General features: G+C 34.3%; 6 protein-coding genes across 11 annotated transcripts; 4 read left to right on the forward strand and 2 right to left on the reverse strand.

The window, feature by feature from the left end:
* Positions 1–141: 141 nt before the first annotated feature.
* LOC103845655 (serine carboxypeptidase-like 15) lies at positions 142–2896 on the forward strand. Its single transcript, XM_009122592.3, has 13 exons — positions 142–292; positions 364–509; positions 596–672; positions 757–879; positions 958–1060; positions 1141–1178; positions 1288–1389; positions 1466–1552; positions 1633–1701; positions 1778–1849; positions 1933–2051; positions 2110–2269; positions 2352–2896. Exons 1-13 carry the CDS (start codon positions 159–161, stop codon positions 2430–2432), a joined length of 1311 nt encoding a protein of 436 aa, XP_009120840.1. The 5' UTR covers positions 142–158; the 3' UTR covers positions 2433–2896.
* Positions 2648–9712, forward strand: LOC103845689 (serine carboxypeptidase-like 15). 6 transcript variants are annotated; one of them, XM_009122574.3, is made up of 13 exons: positions 2648–3029; positions 3121–3266; positions 3340–3416; positions 3503–3625; positions 3725–3827; positions 3921–3958; positions 4029–4130; positions 4260–4346; positions 4449–4604; positions 4694–4812; positions 4910–5023; positions 5123–5168; positions 5263–5848. In XM_009122574.3, the coding sequence occupies exons 1-13, from the start codon at positions 2896–2898 to the stop codon at positions 5341–5343; spliced, it is 1326 nt and encodes a 441-aa protein (XP_009120822.1). In that variant the 5' UTR covers positions 2648–2895; the 3' UTR covers positions 5344–5848. The 6 variants fall into 6 exon arrangements, 5 of the variants coding, with proteins under 5 accessions (XP_009120822.1, XP_009120828.1, XP_018515016.1 ...); XR_004451446.1 differs by lacking the exons at positions 4910–5023; positions 5123–5168; positions 5263–5848 and adding exons at positions 8542–8658; positions 8755–8794; positions 8881–9712 and having other exon boundaries at positions 2799–3029; XM_009122580.3 differs by having other exon boundaries at positions 2799–3029; positions 4551–4604.
* Positions 9713–15027: 5315 nt separating this feature from the next.
* On the forward strand, positions 15028–18364 carry LOC103845712 (serine/threonine-protein kinase Nek7). Its single transcript, XM_009122603.3, has 13 exons — positions 15028–15382; positions 15593–15659; positions 15853–15918; positions 16018–16064; positions 16171–16216; positions 16303–16383; positions 16465–16507; positions 16585–16634; positions 16739–16820; positions 16910–16959; positions 17048–17121; positions 17202–17253; positions 17322–18364. Exons 1-13 carry the CDS (start codon positions 15252–15254, stop codon positions 18183–18185), a joined length of 1653 nt encoding a protein of 550 aa, XP_009120851.1. The 5' UTR covers positions 15028–15251; the 3' UTR covers positions 18186–18364.
* A 117-nt stretch (positions 18365–18481) lies between these two features.
* Positions 18482–20002, reverse strand: LOC103845723 (protein cornichon homolog 1). The gene is made up of 4 exons (XM_009122612.3): positions 19706–20002; positions 19059–19240; positions 18851–18973; positions 18482–18758 (listed from the first exon to the last, which is right to left on the reverse strand). Exons 1-4 carry the CDS (start codon positions 19778–19780, stop codon positions 18698–18700), a joined length of 441 nt encoding a protein of 146 aa, XP_009120860.1. The 5' UTR covers positions 19781–20002; the 3' UTR covers positions 18482–18697.
* Positions 20003–20049: 47 nt separating this feature from the next.
* Positions 20050–22023, reverse strand: LOC103845735 (chaperone protein dnaJ 6). Its single transcript, XM_009122623.3, has 8 exons — positions 21804–22023; positions 21495–21593; positions 21295–21396; positions 21017–21076; positions 20833–20939; positions 20669–20751; positions 20490–20580; positions 20050–20415 (listed from the first exon to the last, which is right to left on the reverse strand). The coding sequence occupies exons 1-8, from the start codon at positions 21846–21848 to the stop codon at positions 20208–20210; spliced, it is 795 nt and encodes a 264-aa protein (XP_009120871.1). The 5' UTR covers positions 21849–22023; the 3' UTR covers positions 20050–20207.
* A 657-nt stretch (positions 22024–22680) lies between these two features.
* On the forward strand, positions 22681–25315 carry LOC103845744 (ras-related protein RABA4d). The gene is made up of 2 exons (XM_009122633.3): positions 22681–22966; positions 23695–25315. Exons 1-2 carry the CDS (start codon positions 22740–22742, stop codon positions 24134–24136), a joined length of 669 nt encoding a protein of 222 aa, XP_009120881.1. The 5' UTR covers positions 22681–22739; the 3' UTR covers positions 24137–25315.
* The last annotated feature ends 59 nt before the right edge of the window (positions 25316–25374 follow it).

The following is a 25374-nucleotide window of genomic DNA, read 5'->3' on the forward strand; positions in this document are numbered from 1 at the left end:
TGTCCCTTCTCACGTGGCCAACTTTTTCATTACAGAGTGACTCTTTCAAAGTCTACTCAACCGAAAAGCTATTTAGTCTTTCTTTATTTGAGTCAACTACTATGTTTTCTTTAGTTTAAAGATGTTTTGTCATAACACTCAAAAACTCAAGAAAAAGAATGGGTTCTTGGATACTCAAGTCTCTGCTGCTAAAACTTCTAGTAGTGTTGATTCAGAATCATGCTGATGGAGGTTCCATCGTCAGATATCTTCCTGGTTTCGAAGGCCCTCTTCCTTTTCAGCTTGAAACCGGGTCTGTCCCTCTTCATCTTCATATTAGCCTTATAAACCGTATGACTCTGAGTTTGGAGTTTGATCATTTAGGTACATAGGTGTTGGTGAGGGAGAGAAAGATCAGTTGTTCTACTACTTCATTAAATCAGAGAGGAACCCAGAAGAAGATCCTCTTCTTGTCTGGCTAGCTGGAGGACCTGGCTGCTCTTCTTTCTCTGGCCTTGTTTATGAGAATGGTAAAATCTTAAGTCTTGCTTCTTCTTTTGTCTCCACAGAACATAATAGTCAATGACTTGTTTGAATGGAACAAAAAAAAAATCAGGACCACTTGCTTTTAAGGTGGAGACATACAATGGAAGTGTCCCATCCTTGGTCTCTACTACATATTCATGGACTAAGGTAACATCAACTATTAATCATAACAAACCAAATTAAACTCTTCTTCATCTTCAAGTTTTAAAATCATCGCTTCTTTTGATTCAGGTGGCGAATATAATATATTTGGACCAGCCTGTTGGGACTGGCTTCTCATACTCAAGAAATCAACTATCTGATACACCAAGTGACACTGAAGTAGCTAAACGGGTTAATGAGTTTCTTCGTAAGGTAAAGTGCAAACTCACATCTACCTTTTGATGCATACACACATTTAAGAGTGTGTTTCTTTTTGTGTTTGTTGTGCAGTGGCTAGCCAAGCATCCTGAATATCTCTCCAATCCTCTCTATGTCGCCGGAAACTCTTATTCTGGTATAGTCATTCCAGCCATCGTTCAAGAAATCTCAAATGGTAACTTTTTTTTTATCTTGTATCACTCCAACCCTTATGCAAGTTGTTTCTTGATCAGTTGTTTCGCCATCTTATCACAGGAAATGACATATGCTGCGAACCTCAGATAAATCTCAAGGTTCATCAGTATTTGCTTGCTCCTTACTCTACTTCCATAGACCTTATCAAGCATTAAGAATTAAATATATCATTTGTGTTCTCCCCTTCTCTATGATCTCCAACAACAGGGCTACTTGCTTGGAAACCCGTTAACAGACGGTGTACTTGATAGGAACGCTCGCATTCCATTTGCTCATGGAAAGGCACTCATCTCTGATGAGCTCTATGATGTATAGTTACACAACCTAGGATCTTCTGTCTCCATAATGAAGTAGTTAACGACCATTTCAAAACTTTACCTTGTAGTCAATGAAGAGAAGCTGTGGAGGAAATTATTTCGACGTGTTTCCTCTTAACACAGAATGCTTGAAACTCGTTGAAGAGTTCAAGCAGGTGTGTACACATTCTGGAAACTAGTTGCAGCTTCAATGGTTAAGTCACTAACTTGGCATATGCATGTGGTTTATTTTCAGAGTGTTTTTAGAATATATGAAGAACTTATCCTAGCATCAAACTGTGATCCAATATCTCCTGATTGCTACGTGAGCTTCTTTGTATCTTTTGATCAATAGCTAGTCACTTAAAAATCCTCTAGAAAAAAAATGTTGCGTGTTGCAGACGTATCGGTATTCGTTATCAGAATATTGGGCTAATAACGAGAGTGTACGCAAAGCACTTAAAGTGGTGAAGGTATGTGACAAAGTTTATATTAGCATACATCATTGGTAATAACTGGTGATATGATTAAACTTTCTTGAGGGTTTTGAGTGCAGGGGACTACAGGGAAATGGAAACGATGTGACTATAATATGCGGTGCCCTCATGACATTATAAGCAGCATACCATACCATCTGAATAACAGCATCAAAGGCTATCGATCTCTCATCTTTAGGTACACAAATTTTAAACAACTTCTTTAATTACAAGCTTCTGCTTATTCAAATATTGTTTGTAAATTTTTCTTTGTCAATCCCTTATGTTGCAACGCAAGCATGGATAAGGTCACTCAACTATTCCATTACTGAGAAGTGGAGGCCATGGATGATACTTGATAAAGTCGCTGGATACACCAAGACTTATGCTAATAAGATGACATTTGCTACTGTGAAGGTTACCTCTTTGTTACACATCTTTACTTACGTAAATGCAGAGTTTTGTTTCTTGATTTGGTATGTGGGTTTGGTTTATATAGGGAGGTGGGCACACGTTGGAGTATAAACCAGAGGAAAATTCAATCATGTTCAAGAGGTGGATAAGTGGTCAACTTCTCTAACAGACTGAAACATTAACTGAATTGATCTAAACTAATGATTGGTTTATGGATTTACCATAAATAAATGTTACATGTTATTTGAAGAGTTTTCGTTTTCAGGAAAAGGGACAATTTTTTTTTTAGTTATAAATGTAAAACGTGACAACTTGAAGAAGTTATAGGTGGGGGACTATTACCATTACACCAAAAATAATTTCTGAGGATTTGTCTCATCTGTTTTAATTTAGAACGTAAAGCACATGTTTATTGGACTTTAGCTTGCTGAATTTTAGCCATGGCTGGCCCTGATTCCACCCTCTGAGATTGAATGGGGACTTGGATGGTCTGACAGAATAATTATTTCGTAATAATATTAAAACATTTAAAAATAAACAATTTCATTTCATAACTATTCTATGCGTAGCCTCTCGTCCTAAATGTGGCATTAACTCAGAAACTCAAAAAAAACAAAAAAAAAAAACAAATGGAGATCAAGTTGCTGCTGCTTCTTGTTCTTGAGCTTCTTCCTCTTGCGTTCATTAAGCATGCTTGTTCAAGATCTACCGTCAGATATCTCCCTGGTTTCCAAGGCCCTCTTCCTTTCGAGCTTGAAACCGGGTTATGTTCCTCTTCTCATCTCATTTCAAGATTAACAGTCTTTAAGAATGAATGACTATGTGATCTGAATTTCTGGAGTTAAGTCGTTTAGGTACATAGGTGTTGGTGAGGCAGAGGAAGACCAGTTGTTCTACTACTTCATCAAATCTGAGAGAAACCCAGAAGAGGACCCTCTTCTTATCTGGTTAAGTGGAGGACCTGGCTGCTCTTCTCTCTCTGGCCTTCTTTTTGAGAATGGTAACATCTAAAACTCTTTTCTTCTCTAGAGAAATTTTTGATGCTTTTGTTTTCAAATTTGAGATAAATGCAGGGCCTCTGTCTTTCAACATTGAGTCTGACAATGGAGATATCCCATCATTGGTCTCTACTACATATTCATGGACTAAGGTTAACACAAAATGCTTATTTAATAGGACATAGAAACTCTTTAACGTCATCTTCAAGTTTTTGGATGACTGCTTCTATTGATTCAGGTGGCCAATATAATCTATTTGGATCAGCCTGCTGGGACTGGCTTCTCTTACTCAAGAAACCCACTTGCTGATATACCAAGTGACTTAAGATCAGCAAAGCTGGTCAATGAGTTTGTTCATAATGTAAAGAGAAAACTCAAATTGTTTCAAGTATTTTTTTTTATGTTTTTGTGCATAGACCTTTGGAGATTTTTTTTGTCCTCATTGGTGGTTGTTGTGCAGTGGCTAGCTAAGCATCCTGAGTATTATTCAAATCCTTTCTATGTCACCGGAAACTCTTACTCCGGTATAGTGGTTCCGGCCATCGTTCAAGAAATCTCAAATGGTAAGTTTCTTATACCACACTTCAATCTCTATGCAAACCCCTTCCCTTTGACACTTGTTTCTTGATAGGTTATTTCTCTTACTTTTATTGCAGAATATGGTTTATGTTGTAAACCTCTAGTAAATCTTCAGGTTATCTTGCTCTTGTTTTTTATTACACATTACCTTGTCGAGATCATCTAGAATTAACAAAAAAAGACAGGGTTACGTGCTGGGAAATCCTGTAACAGATTTTGATAATAATGATAACTGGCGCATTCCATTTGCTCATGGAATGGCTCTGATCTCTGATGAAAACTACCAGGTACAAGCACTGTGTGTATGTTTTTCTTGTCACCACCATAATGAAGCTGCTGAGAAACTAACTCATGATTTTTTCTTGTCACCACCATAAGTTAGTTCAAAAAAACTAACTCATGATTTTTCTTTGCAGCTTCTGAGGAGAAGTTGTAGAGGAAACTATATTATAGTGGATCCTCTTAACACAGATTGCTTGAAATCAGTTAAAGAGTTTGAGAATGTAAATATACACACACTGAAATATTTAAACACTAAGTTTCAAAATAAATAAATAATATATATATGAAATATCACTAACTTCAGGCTTTGTGCTTATCTACAGTGTGTTTCTGGATTAGATGTAACATATATTCTAGGACTAAAGTATGTAAACGCATCTGATCCGTATGTAAGCAATCCCTCTGAGCATCGCATGTCTGTGCAGTCTAACTGTTGGGCCAATGATGAGAGTGTGCGCAGAGCTCTTCATGTGGAGAAGGTAATCTACCTATGATGAAAAAGTTTAATATTAGATGGCTTTTGTAAAGGCTTTGATTGATGGTTATTAATGAAACCGTGAGTTTGCAGGGGAGTATAGGAGAATGGTTAAGATGTTATCGTGAAATACCTTACAAATTTGACATTAGAAGCAGCGTACCATACCATAAAAACAACAGCATCCAAGGATACCGATCTCTCATCTTCAGGTCCACAACAACTCTTCTTTAATCTTCTGTTAAGATTTACAAGGTCATAATAAACTCTTTTTTTTTTTTCTTTGGCATGATCTTTCTGGTGAAACAGTGGTGATCACGATATGTACGTACCTTTTCTTGCAACTCAAGACTGGATAAGATCACTCAACTATTCCATTATTGACGACTGGAGGCCGTGGATGATTCACAATCAAGTCGCTGGGTACAATTCAAACAGTTTTTCTTTTATATATTTTGATTATTTCTCTAACAAAAGGACACACACACATCTTTAAGATCAAACAATTTTTTTTGGTTGCAGATACACAAGGACTTATGCTAATAATATGACATTTGTCACTGTGAAAGCAAGTCTTACATGTTCTTATTACGTTAATGAAAAAAATAATTTTTTTATACTTGAGAGTTTCTCAGTTTTTGTGGGTTTGGTTTGGTTTATAGGGAGGCGGGCACACGATGGTGTATAAACCTGAGGAGTGCTCTGTCATGTTCGAGAGATGGATCAATGGCCAGCCTCTGTAACATTCTCCTATCAGCGACTTGGTTGAGAACGCCAACTTTTCAATGCCCCCATATGCCATAAAGCAATTTCCTATGGGCCTTTTGAATCTCCTATGCTCCGATTGATTTAATGAACATGAATATTCGATTTTGCTTTTTTGTATTTTCGATTATTTAAAAAAAAAATTCGAATTTCAAAAATTTAAAATTTCAAATTTCGGATACTACATCATACAAGATATAGTTTTACTGAGTTATACCGAATTGTACTTCTGAATTGAATTATACGGGTTGTACTGAATTATACTGGTTATACTAAGTTATACTGCGTTATACTGAATTATATTGCGTACTACTAGTGAGTTAGCTATACCTAGTTATATTAGTTATACAACGTTATACTAGTTATATTGAGTAATGAGTACTATTGAATTCAGATCTGAAGATGAAAATGAATAGAGATACGAATTATACTCTGAAAAAAAGGAGAACAATAAGAACCATGAATCATACAAACAACTCGGATCTATAGAGAACAACAAGAACCCCAATCATACAAAACCCATAATCTTCTTTTACAACCTTAAATCAAAATCTCAAGACAAACACTCTATATAAAAAAACGCAGATCTAAAGCGCGAGAAAAAGGAGATCTGAAGCGCATAAGTTAAGCCGTCACCATTTTAAACAGTTCTAAAGCGCAAGAAGAAGAAGAATCACCATTGATGTTGTTTCCATCACCTTCAACAGCTGTTTTTCATCACTTATAACAGATCAAATTTGTTATTTTGCAGTAAAAAAGAGAAAGAATAAGAAGGGAGAGATGAAAAATGAGATAAATCTCAGAGAAAAAAGAGTGAGAAGAAGGAAGAAACGAGGAAAATAAGAAAATAAAAGAAAAACTGTCACGGTTGTATTTTATTAGATTATGTTAAAAATTATAAGGGTGTAGTGATAAATGTCTTAATTTACGAGTTAAAAATAAATGAATTATAAATAAAATTAGACTGGATTCAGTGTAGACATATAGGGGCTAGGCCTGGGCATTCGGGGTCCCAATCGGGTTTCGGTTTTATCCAATCGGGTTTTGGTTTTTCGGGTTTATCAAAATCAGCCCCATTCGGATTATATGAAAGTTCGGTTCGGGACCGGTTCGGGTTCTATCGGGTTCGGGTCGGGGTTAGTAAATTTTCAAAGAACCGGTACAACCTAATATACTTTCGGGTTCGGGTCCCAATCGGTTTTTCGGTTTAAAAGTACCTGATTTTTACCTATTTTATAACCAAAACATGAGTAAAATCGGTTCTTCGGTTTTAAAATACCTGATTTGTACCTATTTTGTAACCAAAACTTAAGTAAAATTGATTCAAAAATAAGGAACATCAACCGTGATCATTCAAAATCAAACGAAAAGTAAACATATTTACTGATAAAAAGAAAACCAAATAAATAAAAGCATAAAAAGAAAACCAAGTTCTCATGAAATGAGAAACATTGTTTAACGAGAACAAAATCTAAATCTAAATACTTCAAGATTCAACAGCCATCTTTAACCATCAACCTTCATGTAATAGAACCACCAACCTTCATGTAATAGATAAGTATTTTAGATGTTCAATATTTCTTAGTGTATTTTGGATATATATTAAGAATTGAGATCATGTTTGGTACAAGATCTTTTCGAGGGTTTGAATGTTTCGGGTTCTATTGGATATCCATTTAGATTCGGGTTCGGTTCGGATAATACCCATAACCCAAAATACCACAAAACAAGACCCATTCGGTATTTACGTCGGGTTCTGATCGGTTCGGATTCATTTTTATCGGATCGGATTCGGTTCGGATTTTCGGGTTCGGTTTATTTGCCCAGCCCTAATAGGGGCTATAGAGGAGATGTTTCTCAAAGATGAATGCATATTTGCATGAGGAACTATAAATACACCTATTCATCAATATCTCTGGTCTCTACTTACAGGGCCGGTCTCGAGCATAAGCGAGGTAACCGACCGCTTAGGGCATCATATTTTAAGCGAAAAATTTAGTTTTATATAGGGCATAATTTTTTTTATATATGAATAACAAAGGCATAAAATTTTAAACGAGCTTAGGGCATCAAGAAAAAAATGAAAATGTTGGACCGGCACTGTCTACTTATAATCACTTTCTAATGTCAAAAAAAAAAAAAATCACTTTCTAATGAATCGGTCATTTGAACAAGTCATACCTTTATTTTGAAGATTAGCTTTGTAACTAAAAAATAGAAATCAATATATGTATTCTCCCTTATCTTTAGGATTCAATTCCCACCTTCAATATTTCCACTTCATTCTCATTCCAGTTTGCTATTTAAAACCTCAAAACATAACATTTTTCCACAACTAAATTGTTTCAAATTTCTCAATAAATATTTATTCAAGGCTAAGTAATTATCAATACCTACTAATTAATCCAAAAATGAAGACCATTCCATTAACGTGCATGGCCTTCGTCATACTCTTGACATCATTCCCGGCTATGATCAAGAGTAACAAGTTCGCAGACGCTTGCTCTGCAAGTCTTGATTTCTGCTTGCGCGAAATTCCAAAAAATAACCACCACAAAGCCAGATGTTGTGAACAACATACAGGGAAACAATCACCGCCGTCAAGATCATGTAAATGTATATTTATAAAAGATACAGCTAAATTTATGCTTCTTGCCAAACTTTACAATTTATGTGGATCAGCTGTTTTGAATGAACACATCCCGTGTTAATGATGCGAGCGTAAGATAGCCAACCAACCAAACCCCAAGAATCGTCAAACCAAATTGGAGATATTTTATCGTCAGTTATTTCCTAATTTTGTTTAAAATAAGTTATTGTTTAATAGGAGAGATTATTGGTCTTGTTTATGTTCACGAACCATCTCTCTCCCATTTTTTCTTCCTCGTTTGAATGACAGTTCCATGTTCTCTATTTGTTTTTTTTAACGTATTTTCTTAAATAAAACTGAAAAGGTATAGTCTACTCTAAAATTACTACCATTAAGAAATATTTGTTCTTAATCTTGGTGCTTTGGAACTTCTAACACCAACTTTATTCATAATGTAAAGGGAAAAGGCGATAGTTCTAGGGATTCAGAGAGCGAAGCTTGCTTAGCGAAGGGACTCTTCTGTTTTTTGAATCAGAAAGTCTTAATAAACTTTTTTTTTCTTGGCATGATTTCTCTGGTGAAACAGTGGTGATCACGACATGTACGTACCTTTTCTTTCAACTCAAAGACTGGATAAGATCACTCAACTATTCTATCATTGATGGCTGGTGGCCGTGGATGATTCACACAACCAATTCTCTGGGTACAAATTAACCAGTTTTTGTTTTACATTTTTGGATTAATTTTCTAACAAATGGACACACACCTTTAAGATCAAACAATTTATTTTGTATTGCAGATACACAAGGAATTATAAGATGACATTTGCCACTGTGAAAGCAAGTCTTACATGTTCTTATTACATTAATGAAAAGAGCTTTTTTATATTTGAGAGTTTCTCAGTTTTTGTGGGTTTTGTTTATAGGGATGGTGTATAAACCAGAGGAGTGCTCTGTCATGTTCGAGAGATGGATTAATGGCCAGCCTCTGTAACATTCTATCTATCAGCGATTTGGTTGAAAACCTTTTGCAAAATCTTGATATGGTCATGTCTACATAGTTTATCTCTGGCTTAGATATAGCAACACTTACTGTTGTTCAATTAAAAAAACCTGGTTAATCTTAACATTGATAAGAATGTCAATCAGATAGAAAAAAAGTAACCAAGTGGTCTTGGCCTAGTGGTAAAGGAGTTCCAGCTGGAGCTTCCGCCATGGATTCGATTCCTCTTGGCCACCCATGAACGTCTTAAGTGGCAAGAAAACCTAAATTTTTGTGGGTTTCTTGGTGATTAGTCCTTGGACCTAGAAAGCTTTTGGGATCACCAAGATTATCAAAAAATATATAGAAAAAAGTTACCACGCTAGAGTGATAAATCTGGATAGTCTTGATTATGTAAGACCTACACAAATCATACAAAGGTGTGTTTAGTGTCTCACCTTACCGTTTTCTTTTCTTCCCCAAAGAGTTCTTCTCCGGCTGGCTGTGGCTTAGAACGCACAACAACTCCATAGAGCTCTCTCAGTATCTATGTCAAATATATACAAGAACAAAAAAAAAAACTAATGCATGTTATGAGTGTACACACATGACACATGCATCATGCAAAATCTACATGCACACATGCACGATTTAAACAATGATAATAAACATTATCTGATTCCTACGTAAACAAATCTCTTTGGGCATACTTGCTTTCTTGAGTTTTATCAGCGTGTACTATATAATTTCACCTTTGTGTTAGAGCCTAAATAAAAAAGGACAACTTATATGATGCATGCATATTTGTTGGAGGTGGCACTAAATACACCTATTCATCAAGAACTGATCTATTTATAATCACTTCCTATGTATTGAATCGGTCATTAATTAAAAAGTCATACTTTTATTTTGACTTTTTGGGAGAACAAGAGGAATAAATAAATAAAAAACATATAGGAATAAATGAAAATTTAATGCTTTGTAAATAAAAAATAGAAACCAGTGAACTATCCTCCCTTGTTTTAGGATTTGATTTCCCATCTTCAATATATCCACTTCTTTCTCGTTCCAGTTTGCTATTTAAAGACTTCAAGACATACAACTTTTTTCCATAACTAATTAAATTGTTTCAAATTTCTCAACAAATAAATATTAGAGGTTGCTTAATTATCAAGAGCTACTAATTAATCCAAAAAAATGAAGATCATTCCACTACTGTGCATCGCCTTTCGTCATACTCTTGACTTCATTCCCGGCTACGATCAAGAGTGATTGCAGTAAAGTTGATTCCTACCTGCGCGAGATGCCTAAATTTAGCCAGTGGAAGGCCAAATGTTGTACACCTTGGAGCGCGCCTGTAACACCGAAGTTAACAACATGTGCATGTAATTAATGAAACAAAGGTATAAGCCTCCAATTCCTGGTCCGGATGTCAGACCCTACGGTAGTGGTGGTCGTTCGAATCCTATTACCCAACTTTTAAGAGCTTGTGAAATAGCCCGTACGGATGTCACGCGTGAAGCCTCTGATGACGATTCAAGTATTAACGATGCGAGCATAAAATAGTCAAGCCACTGATGATCGTCAAACCAAACTGGAGATAATAAGATATAGCAACTAATTGATTATTTCCCAACTTCCTTTTTATCATGTTTTTTTTTCTGTTTCTATGTATTTTCTTATATTTTATGTAAATAAAACAGAAAAAGGTATAGTCTACTCTAGTCAGGCCTGGCTCTAGATTAGCCAAGATTTGTAATACAGAATTTTCATTCTATCTACTTATGCTCTTCTTCCTCAGATCCCTCTTGTTCCAAATCATTTCTTCCTCTTAATTATCAACTTTCATCTTCTAGAACTTTGAGAACAGATCCCAACGGGTTCATACAAACAAATATATCTTCTAGATTTAATATCTTCATTTCATCTAGAAACTGTTCATCAAACTATGTCAAAAAGAAGAAAAATATAAAATGACTGTTCAGGGTGAGAATGCAGAATTTGCCAAGGCTTAATTAAAGAAGATTAAAAAGATTACTTCTACAAGACTACAACCACAAATCTAAAACAGTCATGTGATTTATGTTCCTAACTAGTGTTTTCCTGCACTATGTGTAGCGAAATTTTTTAAATTTAAATTATATTTTTAAATATTTTTTTCTTAGTATTTTAGATTTTATTATTTTACATCAATATTTTAATATAAATATTCATTAATTTAAACAAGATTATGATAAAATGAATAATTTAATTTATTTAAAAGTTTATTTTAGATAGATTTTCATTTATTTTTTGGTTAAGATATATTAAATTAATTTGTATAAATTTTTAAAAAATTATCAAAAATAAAACTAAACAGAATTTCTAAAATTGGTAGATATGAAAAAAGAAAAAAATGATATTACGATTAAAAATTTAAATTTTTTAAAAAAGATTGTATAAAATTTGGAAAATCTTGTTTAATAATAAAAATTATATGAGTATAAAATATATTTAAATAATATTTCGAAATTTGTAAAATATTTATATTATATTAATATATTATTTAATGACATATTTGAATATATTTGTTTTAATAATGTTATTACCAGATTTTAAAAAATTTACCAAAAATATAAACCTAATTAAATATAATTGTCATGTCATATTATCATAAGTCATGTCATCAATTTTACCATTTTGTGTCATTTTTTATAGTGAAAATCATTATATAATATTATAAATGACATGTGTCTAATCAATTCTCAAATATTTTCTAGAGAATTTTTTTTTTTTTTTTGACAACAAGAATTTTTTTTTAATCACTTCATAATTAATCGGGTATTTCCTAAGATCGTGCTAAATTTATGCTTCTTGGCAAACTTTGAATCAACCTATCCCGTGTTAATGGTGCGAGCGTAAGATAGCCAACCAACGAAACCGCCAAGGATCGTCAAACCGAATTGGAGATGTTTTATCGTCAGTTATTTCCTAATTTCTTTTCTAATCATTTTAATTAAGTTATTACAATAAGGGATATAATTGGTCTTGTTTATGTTCATGAACCATCTCTCTCCCATTTTTATCTTGTTCGTTTGAATTACGATTCCATGTTCTTTTGTTTTTACATTTTATGTATTTTTTTGACCAGAGGCGGCCTTTGATGGAAGCCAAGGAAGCTTGTGCTTCCGGCCGCCAGAGAATATGTTGTTTAGCGGCCTTATATTGACAGAAGGTTCTCAGATAGCATTGTTGGTTTTGTTTTATATTACAAGGGTATAGGCTTACAAGTTCGATTCCCCTTAGCAGCACTGGCCACATTTTTAATTAGCTTCTAGCCATATATTTACTAGGACCGGCTCTGTTTTTGACCAATATGTATTTTTCCTCACACAGACTGATTTGTACATGATTTTTTTTTTTTTAATATGCGTGACTCATGATCCCAAATAAAGGGACAAGTTTTATGACTACTGAAAGTTAAACAACAGTTTATGCGACCTGCCGACGATTACGGTTGGTCATTAAAAAATGCATATATAAGGCGGGGTTAGGTACAAGCCTTGACTACACCTAATCAAATGATAATCCCTTAATAATAGTTGACTACCATCGAAGAAATATACACAAGATATTATAAATAAATTTTCTGTAAAGATATTATAAATAAACTAGGTGTCTTGCCCGATATGCGGGCTTAATCGTTTTACAAATATTTATTAAATTTATTTTTTATTAATTCAAAACCAGCATAATTACTTATTATTTATGTTTTCAAAAAAAATTAAATCAATCATATATATATGACAAAAATATAATTAAATTTATATGTTTAATTAAAATTTATTAAATATAACATTGACTTTAACCACTGAATTTATTATAATTTTTTTATATTTTATTTTTTCATTTTATAATTGAAAAATATGTTTTAAGATAAGGAAACTATTTATAAGAATTTTTTTAAGTTAATTTTATTAATAAAAATTCGTTTTTGATAATTAATTATAAATTTACTAAAGATAACATTGACATTAACCACTGAATTTATTATAACTGTTTTATATTTTATTTTAAAATTTTATAGTTGAAAATTATGTTTTAAGATAACAACACAATATATAAGAACTATCTTCTATTTTTTAAATTTAATTTTATTAATAAAAATTCATTTTTTGATAATTAATTATATATAACAATTATTAAAGGTATTATAGATATTAACCGCTCTAACTTTCAACGTAAGAGCTCGATTCCAAAAATTTACTTCGCAAATAATAGTATAGATTTTGGGAATATATGATAAACAATATTCTTATAAAGGTATTATAATAATTTTGGGAATTTAATTGAAAAGAAAAAATAAACTTTTTTATATATTATAGACAAGGAATCCTAAAATAATCACATACGAATCTAAACATTAAGGCCTACCGAAAAACAATTTTTATTATTTAAAAAATTAAAATGGTAACCATATAATTTAAATTTGACATTGGAAAGATAACTGTTATATAAAAGATTTAGTAAGGAAAGATTCTCTTCATTTCAATTTAGTTGTCTTGCAAAATATTTTTTTGTTTCAAAATAAATGTGGTTGTAGAGTTTTATTTACAAAATTTATAAACAATATTCTACAATTTATTTTTTATTGGTTGAAATATTGTTAAGTGTATGGATAATGATGTTTTTATTTTGAAAACATGTAAAATTAAGTATTTTCTTAATCAGTGTGCATAAACCTAAAACGATAACTAAAATGAAACGGATGAAGTAAGTTTTATTAGTTTACCATTTCTACCTTAATAGTATTACATTCACAAGTTAGTTAAGTTTAATCAAATATCTTTTTTTTTTTTTAAACTTAGGTGAAAACGCAGCTATTTTAATTAAAACCACTCAGATGTTATGATAGCATTTAAAAATAATAAATACTTGAGCATAATAAAACTTAAATCTCAATAGAATATAACTCACGGGACTTTTCATGTTGTCAATAAATAGAATACAGCTCTTTAATTCGTTAATAACCTTTATTTGAATTCAATTTAGCTCACGGAATAAATACATAAATAAAGAATGTTTTTGCATTTATAATTCTTTTCTGGAGTATGCGCGTTATCATTTTCAAATCGGATTGCCGACACTCCACTAAAAGAAAGAATAAAGAAATCGTCAAAACACTCACTCATTTGACAACAAATAATATTTTTAAAACAAAACGTATAATATTAAATATTAGGGAAAATTGTTTTTTTAGAGCAAAAAATGGTAACTATGTCCTTTTATACTAATCTATACTACTTTATGTCCCGTTAGAGTAATTTTTTTCAAAATGGCAGTAATGCCCTTAAAATTGTAATTTTTTATTTCTTTTTCGTTTTTTTTTTTATTTTTTTGTTCCTTTTTCGTTTTTTTATTTTTTTTTTTTAAAAATCGATTTTTTTTTTCAAAATATAAAAGTGAATATTCTCAAATATTTTGTTTCCATATTTTTAGGAACTGATTTCTTATCCGTAGAATACAACTAATATGTAGAAATCGGTTTCTACAGTTTTTTAGAATTATATTAATGTTTAGATTTTGATTTCTACATGTTTTAGATTTATAGTAAATCTGTAAAAATCGGTTTCTACGTGTTTTAGATTTATATTAATGTGTAGATTTTGATTTCTAAAGATTTTAGAATGATAGGTTGAGCGCGGAATGTGTATTCTGAATATTTTTAGAATACTCCTATTTACGTAGATCATGTATTCTACACATTGTAGATTCAATGAAAAAAGTGGATTTCGTTTTCTACTTCGTAGAATGTCATTTCTACTTTATTTAGAACATAATATGAAATTTATAATTTTAACTTTTTTATAACTGGAAAAAAATATCACTAAGTTCATATAGGTATTTTATCAAAAGTTACAATTTTTCCAAAAATTTTTTGTTTGTAAAACTATTTATTAAATTTATTTACAAAAATATTAAAAAGAATTATAGGAAAATATGACACAAAATATAGATTAGTGACATAGTTACCTTTTTTTTGCTCTAAAAAACAGTTTTTCCATATATTGAATAGTAAATAAAAGGTATATTAGGAAGAAGAAAAAAAAAACTGAAAAAGTAAATAATGGTAGACTACTACTATACAATGGAATGTCCAATGAGATTAGAGTCTTGAGAGAGAGAGAGAGAGAGAAAGTAAAGACGATTTCAACCTCCCTCCGTCGTCGCCGTCCTTGGACCGTACTTACCGCAACTTCCTCATCTCCTCGTGAAAGCCGAGAGCTTTTTCTCTTTACAACTCGTCGTCCTCGGGTGGGGTTGTTGTAAGATTTCATGCAAATGGACTTTGAAGAAGAAGAAGAAGCTCACAAGTTCACTCCCGACAACTATCTTGTCGTGGAGCAGGTTAGAAGAGGCAAGTCTACTTCCGATTTCGTGGTTCTTCACAGAATCGATGACAAAAAGTAAGTCCTTAACTTGGTTTCCTTTTTCAGACAAATGGGGTTTTGTAGTGATTTGAGTTTTGAACCCCAAAATTGCCGACAAAGGTTTTGTTTTTTCTTGTCTGAAATTTCCATGGAAATACAAAAAAAATTGGATTTTTTTTTTTTTTACAATTGTGTGTGTTGTGATAATGTTGGTCTAGCTACCTTAAGTTTCTTGTCTCCGTTTAGGTATGCAATGAAGAAGGTTTCCCTGGCTAAACACACTGAGAAGTTAAAGCAAATCGCTTGCCAAGAGGTAACTTTGAATCTATCACTGGCTATTTTGTTAACTATGGTTTCTAATTGACAAGGCATTTTACACATACGGTGATCATCAGATTTGTATAAGATTTGTTTATGGACCAAAGTTTGATTTATTGGGATATGATTTTCCACTTCTTATATTTATATTTTCCCCATAATATCTTCTTGATATGTTTGCGTTGCAGTTGAAATCTCTCTCAAAATTAAACAATCCTTATATTGTTGAATGTGAAGATTCTTGGATTGATGAGGTAAAGTATTTAAACGTTTGTTGTGTATTAACAAGTTTACTAAGATTATATCATCAATCAGCATTCACATGTTTTTTTTTAACTTTCTCTTTAAAACAGGAGAATAACGCCTGCATTTTTACTGCTTACTGTGAGGGAGGGAACATGTGAGTTATTCTTTCCTTCAACTCTCTGTTTGTGGGCTCAGCCTTAAATGAAATTTACATATGATATGAATATGATTACTGAATCAAAAATAAATTACCAAATCAGGGCTAATGCTATCAAGAAAGCCAGAGGAAAGTTATTTCCAGAGGAGGTAACTCTTCTACACTTCAGTTTCTTCTTTTGTTTCCCTTATACTTGTTACTTTTGGTCATAACATATTCACATGTGATTCTGCAGAGGATCTTTAAATGGTTGGCACAATTGTTACTGGCAGTTAACTATTTGCATTCAAACCGTGTACTCCACATGGACCTTACGGTACATCTTTCATCATTACTTTTTCTGGTATGTCTCTTTTTGGTAAAGAATAACACTCTGAATGAGGAATAATCTCTGCAGTGCTCAAACATCTTCCTTCCAAAACATGATCACGTCCAGCTTGGTATGATGATAAATGAGAAGAATAATTTTACTCTTTCCCACTATAAACTTAGCTTTAGATTACTACTCACGGTGCAGGCAACTATGGTTTGGCGAAACTCATCAATCCAGAAAAGCCTGCTTCCTTGGTATGTTTTCTAAACACCTTTCTGTATTTTTTTTGCTTTATGCAATCTCTCTGGACCACCCATTTGTATATTTACTATCTCAAAAACAAATCATTTCTTCTCAGGTTCCGGGAATTGCTAACAGCATGTGCCCTGAGGTTTTAGAAGATGAACCATATGGATATAAATCTGACATATGGTCGCTAGGTAAGTTAAGAGAATCAAAATCCCAATATGTTAAAGACTGTAAAGTTACTGATAAGAATCACACTTTTAATGCTTAATGCTTTCTTCAGGTTGCTGTATGTATGAAATAACATCACACCAGCCTGCTTTTAAAGCTCCGGTGAGCATGTCTTAGCTTTTATCTCTCTTAACTTAGTGTTCCCATGTGAGTATATGAAACTAAGTTGTGAGGGAAAAAAATTTTACAGGATAAGGCTGGACTCATCAACAAGATAAACAGATCTCTGATGTCTCCTCTTCCCATTGTCTACTCCTCTACCTTGTAAGTTTCTTCTTCTTCTTCCTCTTTCCATCCGCTTCATTCCAATGCCACAAACGTGTCACAACTATTTCATATTACAGGAAGCAGATGATAAAGCTTATGCTTAGGAAGAAGCCTGAACATCGGCCAACAGTAAGTTATCAACATATAGTGACTGTTTGATATAACAACACTAATACTATTAACTAACTATTCTGCAGGCCTGCGAGTTGCTAAGGAACCCTTGTCTACAACCATACCTCCTTAAATGCCAAAACCTGTCTCCTATGTATCTTCCTGTTTTCCCTATCAACAGCCCCAAGGACAAGGCAAGAAGAAGTTCACTGCCAGGCAAGTTTGTGAAGGAGAGAGAAGAGAGGGAGAAGAGCGAGGTGTCTCGCAGCTTGGAGAACCTATATCCCTTTTGGACTAAAGCTGAGACTGGTTCTAGCAGCTCATCACAACCAGCATCATCCACAAATGAAACAGATGACAAACCTGAGACAAAAAGAATCGATCCAAGCTGCGATGCATTGAAGGTTTCTGAGCCTACTACAGAGAAGCAGAAGGAAGAGAATGATGTGCCAAAAGAATGGGAAAATATGATCTCAGAGGAAGCTCAGTTACTTGATGTTGATGTGGAGATTGTGAGTGCACAAGAAGGTTTATGTTTCATTCAAGAAGCTGAGGCTATTCCGGAACCAAATGATCAGAGAAAGGTGGCTGAAGTTGTAGCAGAAAGTGAGTGTGTGGTGGAGGAAGCAAATGATCAGAGAAAGCTGTCTGAAGTTGTAGCAGAAAGTGAGCGTGTGGTGGATGAAGCAAAGACGGTGAAGCTAACAGCGAGTGAAATGTCTTCTGTACTGAGTAAGCTCACAAATTTAGGTCCACCACAGAGCAAAGAAAGAGCAGATGCATTGGAGTGTTTGCTGGAGAAATGTGCAGGGCTTGTGAAGCAGGAGAAGTATGAAGAACTTGCTGGTTTGCTTACACCGTTTGGAGAAGACGGTGTCTCGGCTAGGGACACTGCTATTTGGTTTGCAAAGACACTCTTGTCTTCTGATAAACTCAACCAGGGAACCTGATTTGAACTTTGAGTTTGAGAAAAACCCCATTTTCTTTATTTGTCAAATATGTAGAAATCTCTTCCTTTTTTTTTTGCCCACTGCTTTTTCCAATTTAGTTTGTGAACACTCTGCTCTTTTCGATGTAATATCTATTGCAACTAAGTTATATATTTGAATGTGAGCTAGTTTTCTCTTACTGTTAAATGTTTCCTCTCGTTGAGCTTCTTTCATCTCCACTGTCAACTGATTTTGCACTGTTCTAAAAATCGGTTTAGACGGCGTTTATGTATCTGACTAATCAGCAAAAAACAATATCGTTCAAAAAATCGGTTTAGACATTTGCCTAATTAATGATCTCATATAAAGCACCTAACAAGTATCCATCTCTTGAACAGTGGATTTTTCTGATTAATTGTCAATAATCATACAGTAAGACTACATCATATAAGACAATTAGAATCATATGAGTAAATCCCTAATTGACTAATTCTAAAGCAGCAGCGTCACAACTTTCTATAACAACACACTAATCAAAACAGATGAAGTAGATCATCGTCCTCCGTTAAGCTATAGACCACCGAGAGAGTAAGCCTGTAAGAAAAAAAATGTGTTGTGGACTCATTAACTTCATTGTAGAAGAACCAAACAGAGAGATGTAATTGTTTTTTTTTTCTTTAATTTACCTGAAGACAACCAGGATGAAGAGAGAGATGTAGAACCCAAGCTTGGTAAACCGGAGCTTCTTTTCAAAGTCAATACCACGGAACACTTCAGTGACATCAATAAGATGTCGTCTCTTATTGTATCTGTAAAGGTAAACCGTGTGATTAGATTCCATACATGTCAATCAACAAAACAATAATATGGATAGAGAGAGAAGGAGAGACTTACAACATAGCGTGGTAGCATGTAACAGGGAGAGACACGAGGAAAAAGAACCAATGCCAAGTGAGGAGGAAGAGAAGGCAGAGTGAGCCTTGGAGGATAAACTCAGGCAGCACCAATCGGTTGATACACATTGATGTTTCAAAAGGGTTCATGTGATCAGCTTCTAAATCCGTTAAACATATAACCTATACATTATCAGAAAACACTCAACACTTCAGCAAGAGGTGATAATAGTGTAGTGTGTGAATAAACAATATTGTTTTATCCCATTCCATCACTTTCTTCACCCTATAACTCTCAGCTCATCAACTTTACACTAAAGAAGAATCATCTAACAGACCAACAGGTGCTAAACTAGTCTTTAAGATTAACCAAAAGCAAAATAATCAACAGAGAAACCTCTTTAGAGATAGATTCTCTTGCAGAATTTCTCAATTGGTGAGAGGTTTATTAGTACAAAATTTTGAACACCAAAATTTCTGAACAAAAGCTATAAGAATCTAAGAATGTTTTTTTCACAGCTACAAAGGCGTATGCTAGCTAGGATTCAGGTAATAAATTGTGAACAGTTGTTACTACACACGCACGAATGGAACAGTAAAAAAATCCTTAGGACAGATCTCGAATTGAGAATTTGAGGGGGGATGGACCTGATAGAAGACGGAAGCGACGAGGGCTAAGCTGATAACGAAGGAGATAATCCATAATAATAAATCCCATGCCATTGTTGTTTCTTTGAGGAAGGATTCGAGACCAACAACTATATTACTACTACTAAATCTCTCTTGCTGCTTCCTTCTTCTTTTTTTAGGTTTAGGTCGTTGCTATTAAAAACTCGATTTTTTATAATAATAATATACCGAAATATGTATGTACTTTTAACTTATGACTCAGTGAGTTATGTCGGAAACTTTACTTTTTCTTGTCGGCATTTTTTTCTTTTTTTTTTTTTTGGCGTCTATTCCGTTTATACGTTTTGGCAAGGTTACAAGGAGAGAGTAGACATTAGCATTACAATAAGAGATTCACAAACACCGTCTGTCACAGAAATTATTTTAACCTTAGGAAACAAACGTTTGATATATAAATTCTACAGACTTTCTTGTCCATCACACACTAACATAGTGAGTGATACTACTCCCCCCAAAAGCTTTACTTTCTTCTTGACTTCTTGGATGAAACCCGGCGGCTTTCGACTTTTCTCTTGGCAGCTTCGAACTCTTCTTCGTTTGGCTCTGCGTCAGCACTGCTACCATACCTGGAGGCAAGTGAGGAGAACATTGTATCGAACTTCTCTTTCCTCGAATCTCTTCGCTGTGATATTAGAGCGTGGAGATCTGTCTCTGCGCCCTTTTTAGCCCTACAAGTATGGATATTTGAAACATGTTACAACAAAGTTATTGGAAAAGGAAGGAAGGACATGGAGAAGCTTACTTGTGTCTCATCTTTTGGGGACTAGTGGGAGGTTTTATCTCTGAGATTTCCTTTGCCCATTTCTTGTAAGCTTTTGTTGACTTCACTTCTCCTGCATACGCGAAACAATGGTTTTATAGCACACAAACAAATGCGTTTTTTTTTTACACAGAACTACTGCAACAGAGAGAGAAGCGTACCTGCTGCAATGGCTTCATCGATGATATCTTTGAAACGGTGTGAATCAAGCTTGGGGTCGGAGCAAAGCATTGAGCAGAAAAGCCTGGAAGAGATATAGTACCAACAATAAATGTTCATATAAATTTTAAAATAATGAATGAAAACAAGGAGGATAATAAGTTACCTGCTCATTTTACCCTTAAACTTGGTGTAGAGCTCAATCAAATCTTTCTTCTCAGACTCAGAACCTCTGTAGTTTGCCTCAAACTCTTCAATATCTTCCTCGGTGACCTATTTACACAAACGCCACAAGAATCAGTAAATGCAAGGAAACAGGAGAATCAATTGTCGAAGGTGGTGTTTGTTACCTTCTTGTACATTGCCTTGAAGAAGTCCCTCAAGTTGTCAACCACATCTCCCGAGAGATCCTAATGTGACAGGGAACAAACAAGTTTGTAAGAAAAGAAATCTTGTAGTTTTCTTACAGAGATGGCTTTCACCAATGCGTTTGAACAGAAACTGGAAACAGTAAAAGAGACTAATACACACATGTGCAGTGTGAATCTCAGGTAAAAGAATCTACAAATACACAGCATGGATAGTAACTAAGCAACTGAAAATAAAAATCATAAAGAATCCAACTTACAGCATCGTCGACGGAGCCAGTTTGATCATAGACAGCCCTTTTCTCTTCATCACCGAGAATCGAAATCACCTTTTGCAGCTGCTGAAATTTCTCTTTAGCTTCCTGTTTAAAACCAAAAAGAATAAAAAAAAACAAACATCCATGTAAATGCAAATGGACCAATAGAACAAAGGCACCCAAGAGCAGAGTGTTGATTGAACCTGGTCGTCCTTGTTTTTGTCAGGATGAAGCCTCAAAGCCAACTTATGGTAAGCTTTCCTTATCTCCTGCTGAGTTGCTGTTGCTCCCACTCCAAGTACCTTCAACCAAATTCGTTTCTATCGAATTAATCTTCTTAACCATACAATTAACCAACCAACAAAAACAATGGATCATAACAATGAAATTTTGACAAAACAATCCAAAACTAAACCGGATCCCAAAATCTAAAAGAATCTTTTAATCTCTAAACCCTAATGGCGGATCAATTCGCAGATTGATAAAAGACGAAAAGGAGAGATTAGAGATACCTCGTAAAGACTTCTCTCGCTACTACATCCCCCATCGTTCTCCATTCTCAACCTTCTCGTTTTACTCTTTCGTCGAAACAACAATACATCAGATCAGAGAAGCCGTACGAGTTAAAAAGAAGAAATGCTTCTTTGCCGCCAATTTTTTCCAACCTTTTTTTTGTGTTGCCGCCTATTTTATTTTGTGAAAGGTATCTGATCCTTTCTTAACGTTAGGGGTAGACACTTCACACGATATCCGAAGTGGTACTCGAACCCAATTCAAAAAACCCGAACCAAAATTTGAATCGATGTAGTAAAATATCCGAACCTGAACCGATAATATCCGAACCTGAATGGATATCCGAATATATGTATAATTAACCTTATATTTCTAATTTACATCTTTCATTTTACAATATTTCTAGTTTATATTGTAAACCTAGGGGGTTATTTTGTAAATTTCCTAAATTTAACCAAAATTGGTTTGATGTGACCAAATAAATAAACCGAGGTTGATTTGGTATTTGATTTCATGATGTGGAAACTAGTCTCTTTACAAATTAACGGTTCATTCATTGGTTTTGCTTTCGCTTTTTTTTTTTTTGGTTAATTTGAATTGAATACTTCTAATAATCGGTTCAGATAAAGACCACCGGTTAGGGGATTCAACGGTGACCAAGAGGCTATATGTAAAATAAACGGCCGAGATGAATGTAGTCTAGGGTAAGATCTGTGATCCACGGCACATAGGAACAAGAGTAACTGGGTCCCGCATGGGCCGTTAATCCTCTGTTTCTCTCATTCTCATATCTCTCTCTCTCTCGCGATTCCATTATTGATCTGAGTTTCTTCTCTGTTCATGCTACATTCCGTTGATTACACGAATCCGAGACTCTTTCAGACGATCGTGATCTGGAATATTATCTCGTGTCCGTTTTTTTTTTGGTTTTAAAGATGTCTAATTTGTATGGAGATTACAACCAAAAGATCGATTACGTGTTTAAAGTCGTCTTGATCGGTGACTCCGCGGTCGGAAAAACACAGCTGCTTGCTCGGTTCGCTAGGAATGAGTTTAGTGTCGATTCTAAAGCCACCATCGGTGTTGAGTTCCAGACTAAAACGCTCGTTATCGATAACAAAACCGTCAAAGCTCAGATTTGGGATACTGCTGGCCAAGAAAGGTTTGCTCATCTTCCACTTCACGCTACTTAATGTCTCAAATCTTCATTCGCTTAGACAGTGACATGCATGCATGGTTATTATTACGTGGTAATAACATGTGTTTTCATTCTCTCAAAATTAACAACGTACCCATCAGAAACATTCACAACTCATCCTTATTATTGATTAATGTTGGTAGAGACTGATGTTTTCGAATATTAGGCAAATAATTTAAGTAGATATATATATGGTTACAGGATCGATGTTCTAATGTAAATCGTTACTCTATTAAGAAAAGACTAGTATGTTACCACTAAAGGGTTGACATAGTGGCTAAAATTCTTGGATCACCTAGCAGGGGTATATAAGGAGTCGCATGTTTGATTCTCGTTAGGAAAGACGTCCTGTTAATTTAACATGATTTAAACCTCGGTCTTAGTACAAGCCTTCGGGGTCCAAAGCTTTTTAATCATTAAAAAAAAAAACTAGTATGTTACACATGAAGAAAGTGGCAACAATATTCAGAGAGTGAATTGTTTTGTAAGATACGTGATAGTACGAAAACTACCGAACAACACCACAGTGCCTTTCGTACTCTATGCTTCTTTGTCATAACTCATAACAATTCACGAGTACCCATTTCAGAAACTAAGTTTCCCATTGGCTTCTATAGTTTTGTACAATTAATTACCCTGTTTGTCATATATACATCTGGTTTTTACTGTTTTTTTTTTGTTTTTGTTTTCAGGTACCGGGCGGTGACAAGCGCATACTACCGTGGAGCTGTTGGGGCAATGTTGGTCTACGACATGACCAAACGTCAATCATTTGATCACATGGCTAAATGGCTAGAAGAGTTAAGAGGGCACGCGGACAAAAACATAGTGATTATGCTAATCGGAAACAAATGTGATCTCGGAAGCCTTAGAGCAGTGCCAACAGAAGACGCACAAGAGTTTGCACAAAGAGAAAATTTGTTCTTCATGGAAACCTCCGCTCTCGAAGCTACCAATGTTGAAACTGCGTTTTTGACCATCTTAACAGAGATTTATCGTATAATCAGCAAGAAATCACTGACGGCTGATGATGATGACGCCGATGGGAACTCGAGTCTCTTGAAGGGGACTAGGATTATTATTCCGAGCGAGGAAGAGAGTGGGAAGAGAGGTGGATGTTGCGGCAAAACGTAACAAAACGTAACTCCAAAAGCAAAGGACAAAAGATTGTATTCTTTTTTTGTTTGGTTTTTGTTGTGTCTTTTCGTTGTTTTTTGTTCATGTTAGGCCATTTGTTCTTGAAACGAAACAATAAGCCAAGGTTTACTAGAGAAAGAAGAGTTATGACTTATGAGGGTGAAACCAAGAGCCCCACTTTCTTACATACCACTATGATCAAGGAGACCAACATTTTGATATTGTGATTGTGTTTTAACTTTTAGAAAAAAATGAGACTATGTGAATATTTTCTTGTTTCATTATCTATGGGGTTGTTATTAGGCACAAACTAGTGAAACATTAGTTTTTATATAATTTTCAAAATTAATATACACTAGACGTTAAGTTAATGCCATCCAAGCCAACATTAGATATGGTACATTATGAGCCAACTTTTCATTTTTCAAGTGTTCGATCATAACTTTAGTTGTGCATCTAGGATGAATGCATTATTGTGACTCTGATTATTATACTGGGTATGTTACAAATTAGGTTGACGCAGTGGGCCAGTGCCCAATGTACGGGGTCAAACTATTAAATAGAGAATCAAAAGTAGTTCTGACATAGTTTCCTGTACAACCTCTCTTCTTCTTTTATTGCCCTCGAATTTGCAGCGCAGAATATTACAAATGACTCTTGATGAAGCCACAGAGCGGATGAGAACTGTTCTTTTCACCACATTTCTGCTGCACGATGATGAGTTTCACAGGAGTGGAAAGAGTTAAACGAGAACACAACTTCTTTGTAACATAAAGGGACGTGGTATTTGTGTAAATGATTTACTCGTGTTGTATCATTTGTTTTGATTTTAGGAATAAGATTCGTTTGGCTATCGAAAGTGGTGGGCTCTACTAATACTTATTTGTCTGCCCATTGTATTACTTGTATTATTGTTTTTGTCTCGATTCACAACAAAGACTGTCGCACACTCATTGGATTCCGTTGTCATGTCATAATCATTAGATGTTTAACACGTTTTTCTCGTTCTTTGCGAATAATGTCATGTAATTTGTATTAATCTTGGGGTAAAGATACATTCTTATAGGTTATATACTGTTTTTTGACCCAAAAAAAGAGAGGCTATATACTGTTTAAATACTTATCGTTTGCATTGCATGTACATGAAATGATTGCAGCATGGCAATTCACATGATTGTACTCACTATGCCACATATTGTGTTCGTGGAGTGACTGCAGCCACATGCAAACTTTCA

Source organism: Brassica rapa, chromosome A01 (assembly GCF_000309985.2).
Source record: "Brassica rapa cultivar Chiifu-401-42 chromosome A01, CAAS_Brap_v3.01, whole genome shotgun sequence".
NCBI lineage: Eukaryota > Viridiplantae > Streptophyta > Magnoliopsida > Brassicales > Brassicaceae > Brassica > Brassica rapa.

Bases quoted from the DNA above. Each gene is read 5' to 3' on its own strand.
- LOC103845723 (XM_009122612.3), bottom strand. From the start codon at position 19,780: ATGGCATGGGATTTATTATTATGGATTATCTCCTTCGTTATCAGCTTA. The intron at 19,241-19,705 runs GTCCATCCCCCC...GATAATGTATAG, and splicing joins TCGCTTCCGTCTTCTATCAG to GTTATATGTTTAACGGATTT. The intron at 18,974-19,058 runs GTAAGTCTCTCC...TTACCTTTACAG, and splicing joins ACATGCTACCACGCTATGTT to ATACAATAAGAGACGACATC.
- LOC103845735 (XM_009122623.3), bottom strand. From the start codon at position 21,848: ATGGAGAACGATGGGGGATGTAGTAGCGAGAGAAGTCTTTACGAG. The intron at 20,752-20,832 runs GTAACTTATTAT...TATCTCTTCCAG, and splicing joins TTTAAGGGTAAAATGAGCAG to GCTTTTCTGCTCAATGCTTT. The intron at 20,416-20,489 runs GTAAGCTTCTCC...CCATACTTGTAG, and splicing joins CCCCAAAAGATGAGACACAA to GGCTAAAAAGGGCGCAGAGA.
- LOC103845689 (XM_009122574.3), top strand. From the start codon at position 2,896: ATGGAGATCAAGTTGCTGCTGCTTCTTGTTCTTGAGCTTCTTCCTCTT. The intron at 3,417-3,502 runs GTTAACACAAAA...CTATTGATTCAG, and splicing joins CTACATATTCATGGACTAAG to GTGGCCAATATAATCTATTT. The intron at 3,828-3,920 runs GTAAGTTTCTTA...CTTTTATTGCAG, and splicing joins CGTTCAAGAAATCTCAAATG to AATATGGTTTATGTTGTAAA.
- LOC103845744 (XM_009122633.3), top strand. From the start codon at position 22,740: ATGTCTAATTTGTATGGAGATTACAACCAAAAGATCGATTACGTGTTT. The intron at 22,967-23,694 runs GTTTGCTCATCT...TTTTGTTTTCAG, and splicing joins GATACTGCTGGCCAAGAAAG to GTACCGGGCGGTGACAAGCG.
- LOC103845655 (XM_009122592.3), top strand. From the start codon at position 159: ATGGGTTCTTGGATACTCAAGTCTCTGCTGCTAAAACTTCTAGTAGTG. The intron at 293-363 runs GTCTGTCCCTCT...TTGATCATTTAG, and splicing joins CCTTTTCAGCTTGAAACCGG to GTACATAGGTGTTGGTGAGG. The intron at 2,052-2,109 runs GTACACAAATTT...TCAAATATTGTT, and splicing joins TATCGATCTCTCATCTTTAG to TGTAAATTTTTCTTTGTCAA.
- LOC103845712 (XM_009122603.3), top strand. From the start codon at position 15,252: ATGCAAATGGACTTTGAAGAAGAAGAAGAAGCTCACAAGTTCACTCCC. The intron at 16,217-16,302 runs GTAACTCTTCTA...GTGATTCTGCAG, and splicing joins GAAAGTTATTTCCAGAGGAG to AGGATCTTTAAATGGTTGGC. The intron at 16,384-16,464 runs GTACATCTTTCA...TAATCTCTGCAG, and splicing joins TACTCCACATGGACCTTACG to TGCTCAAACATCTTCCTTCC.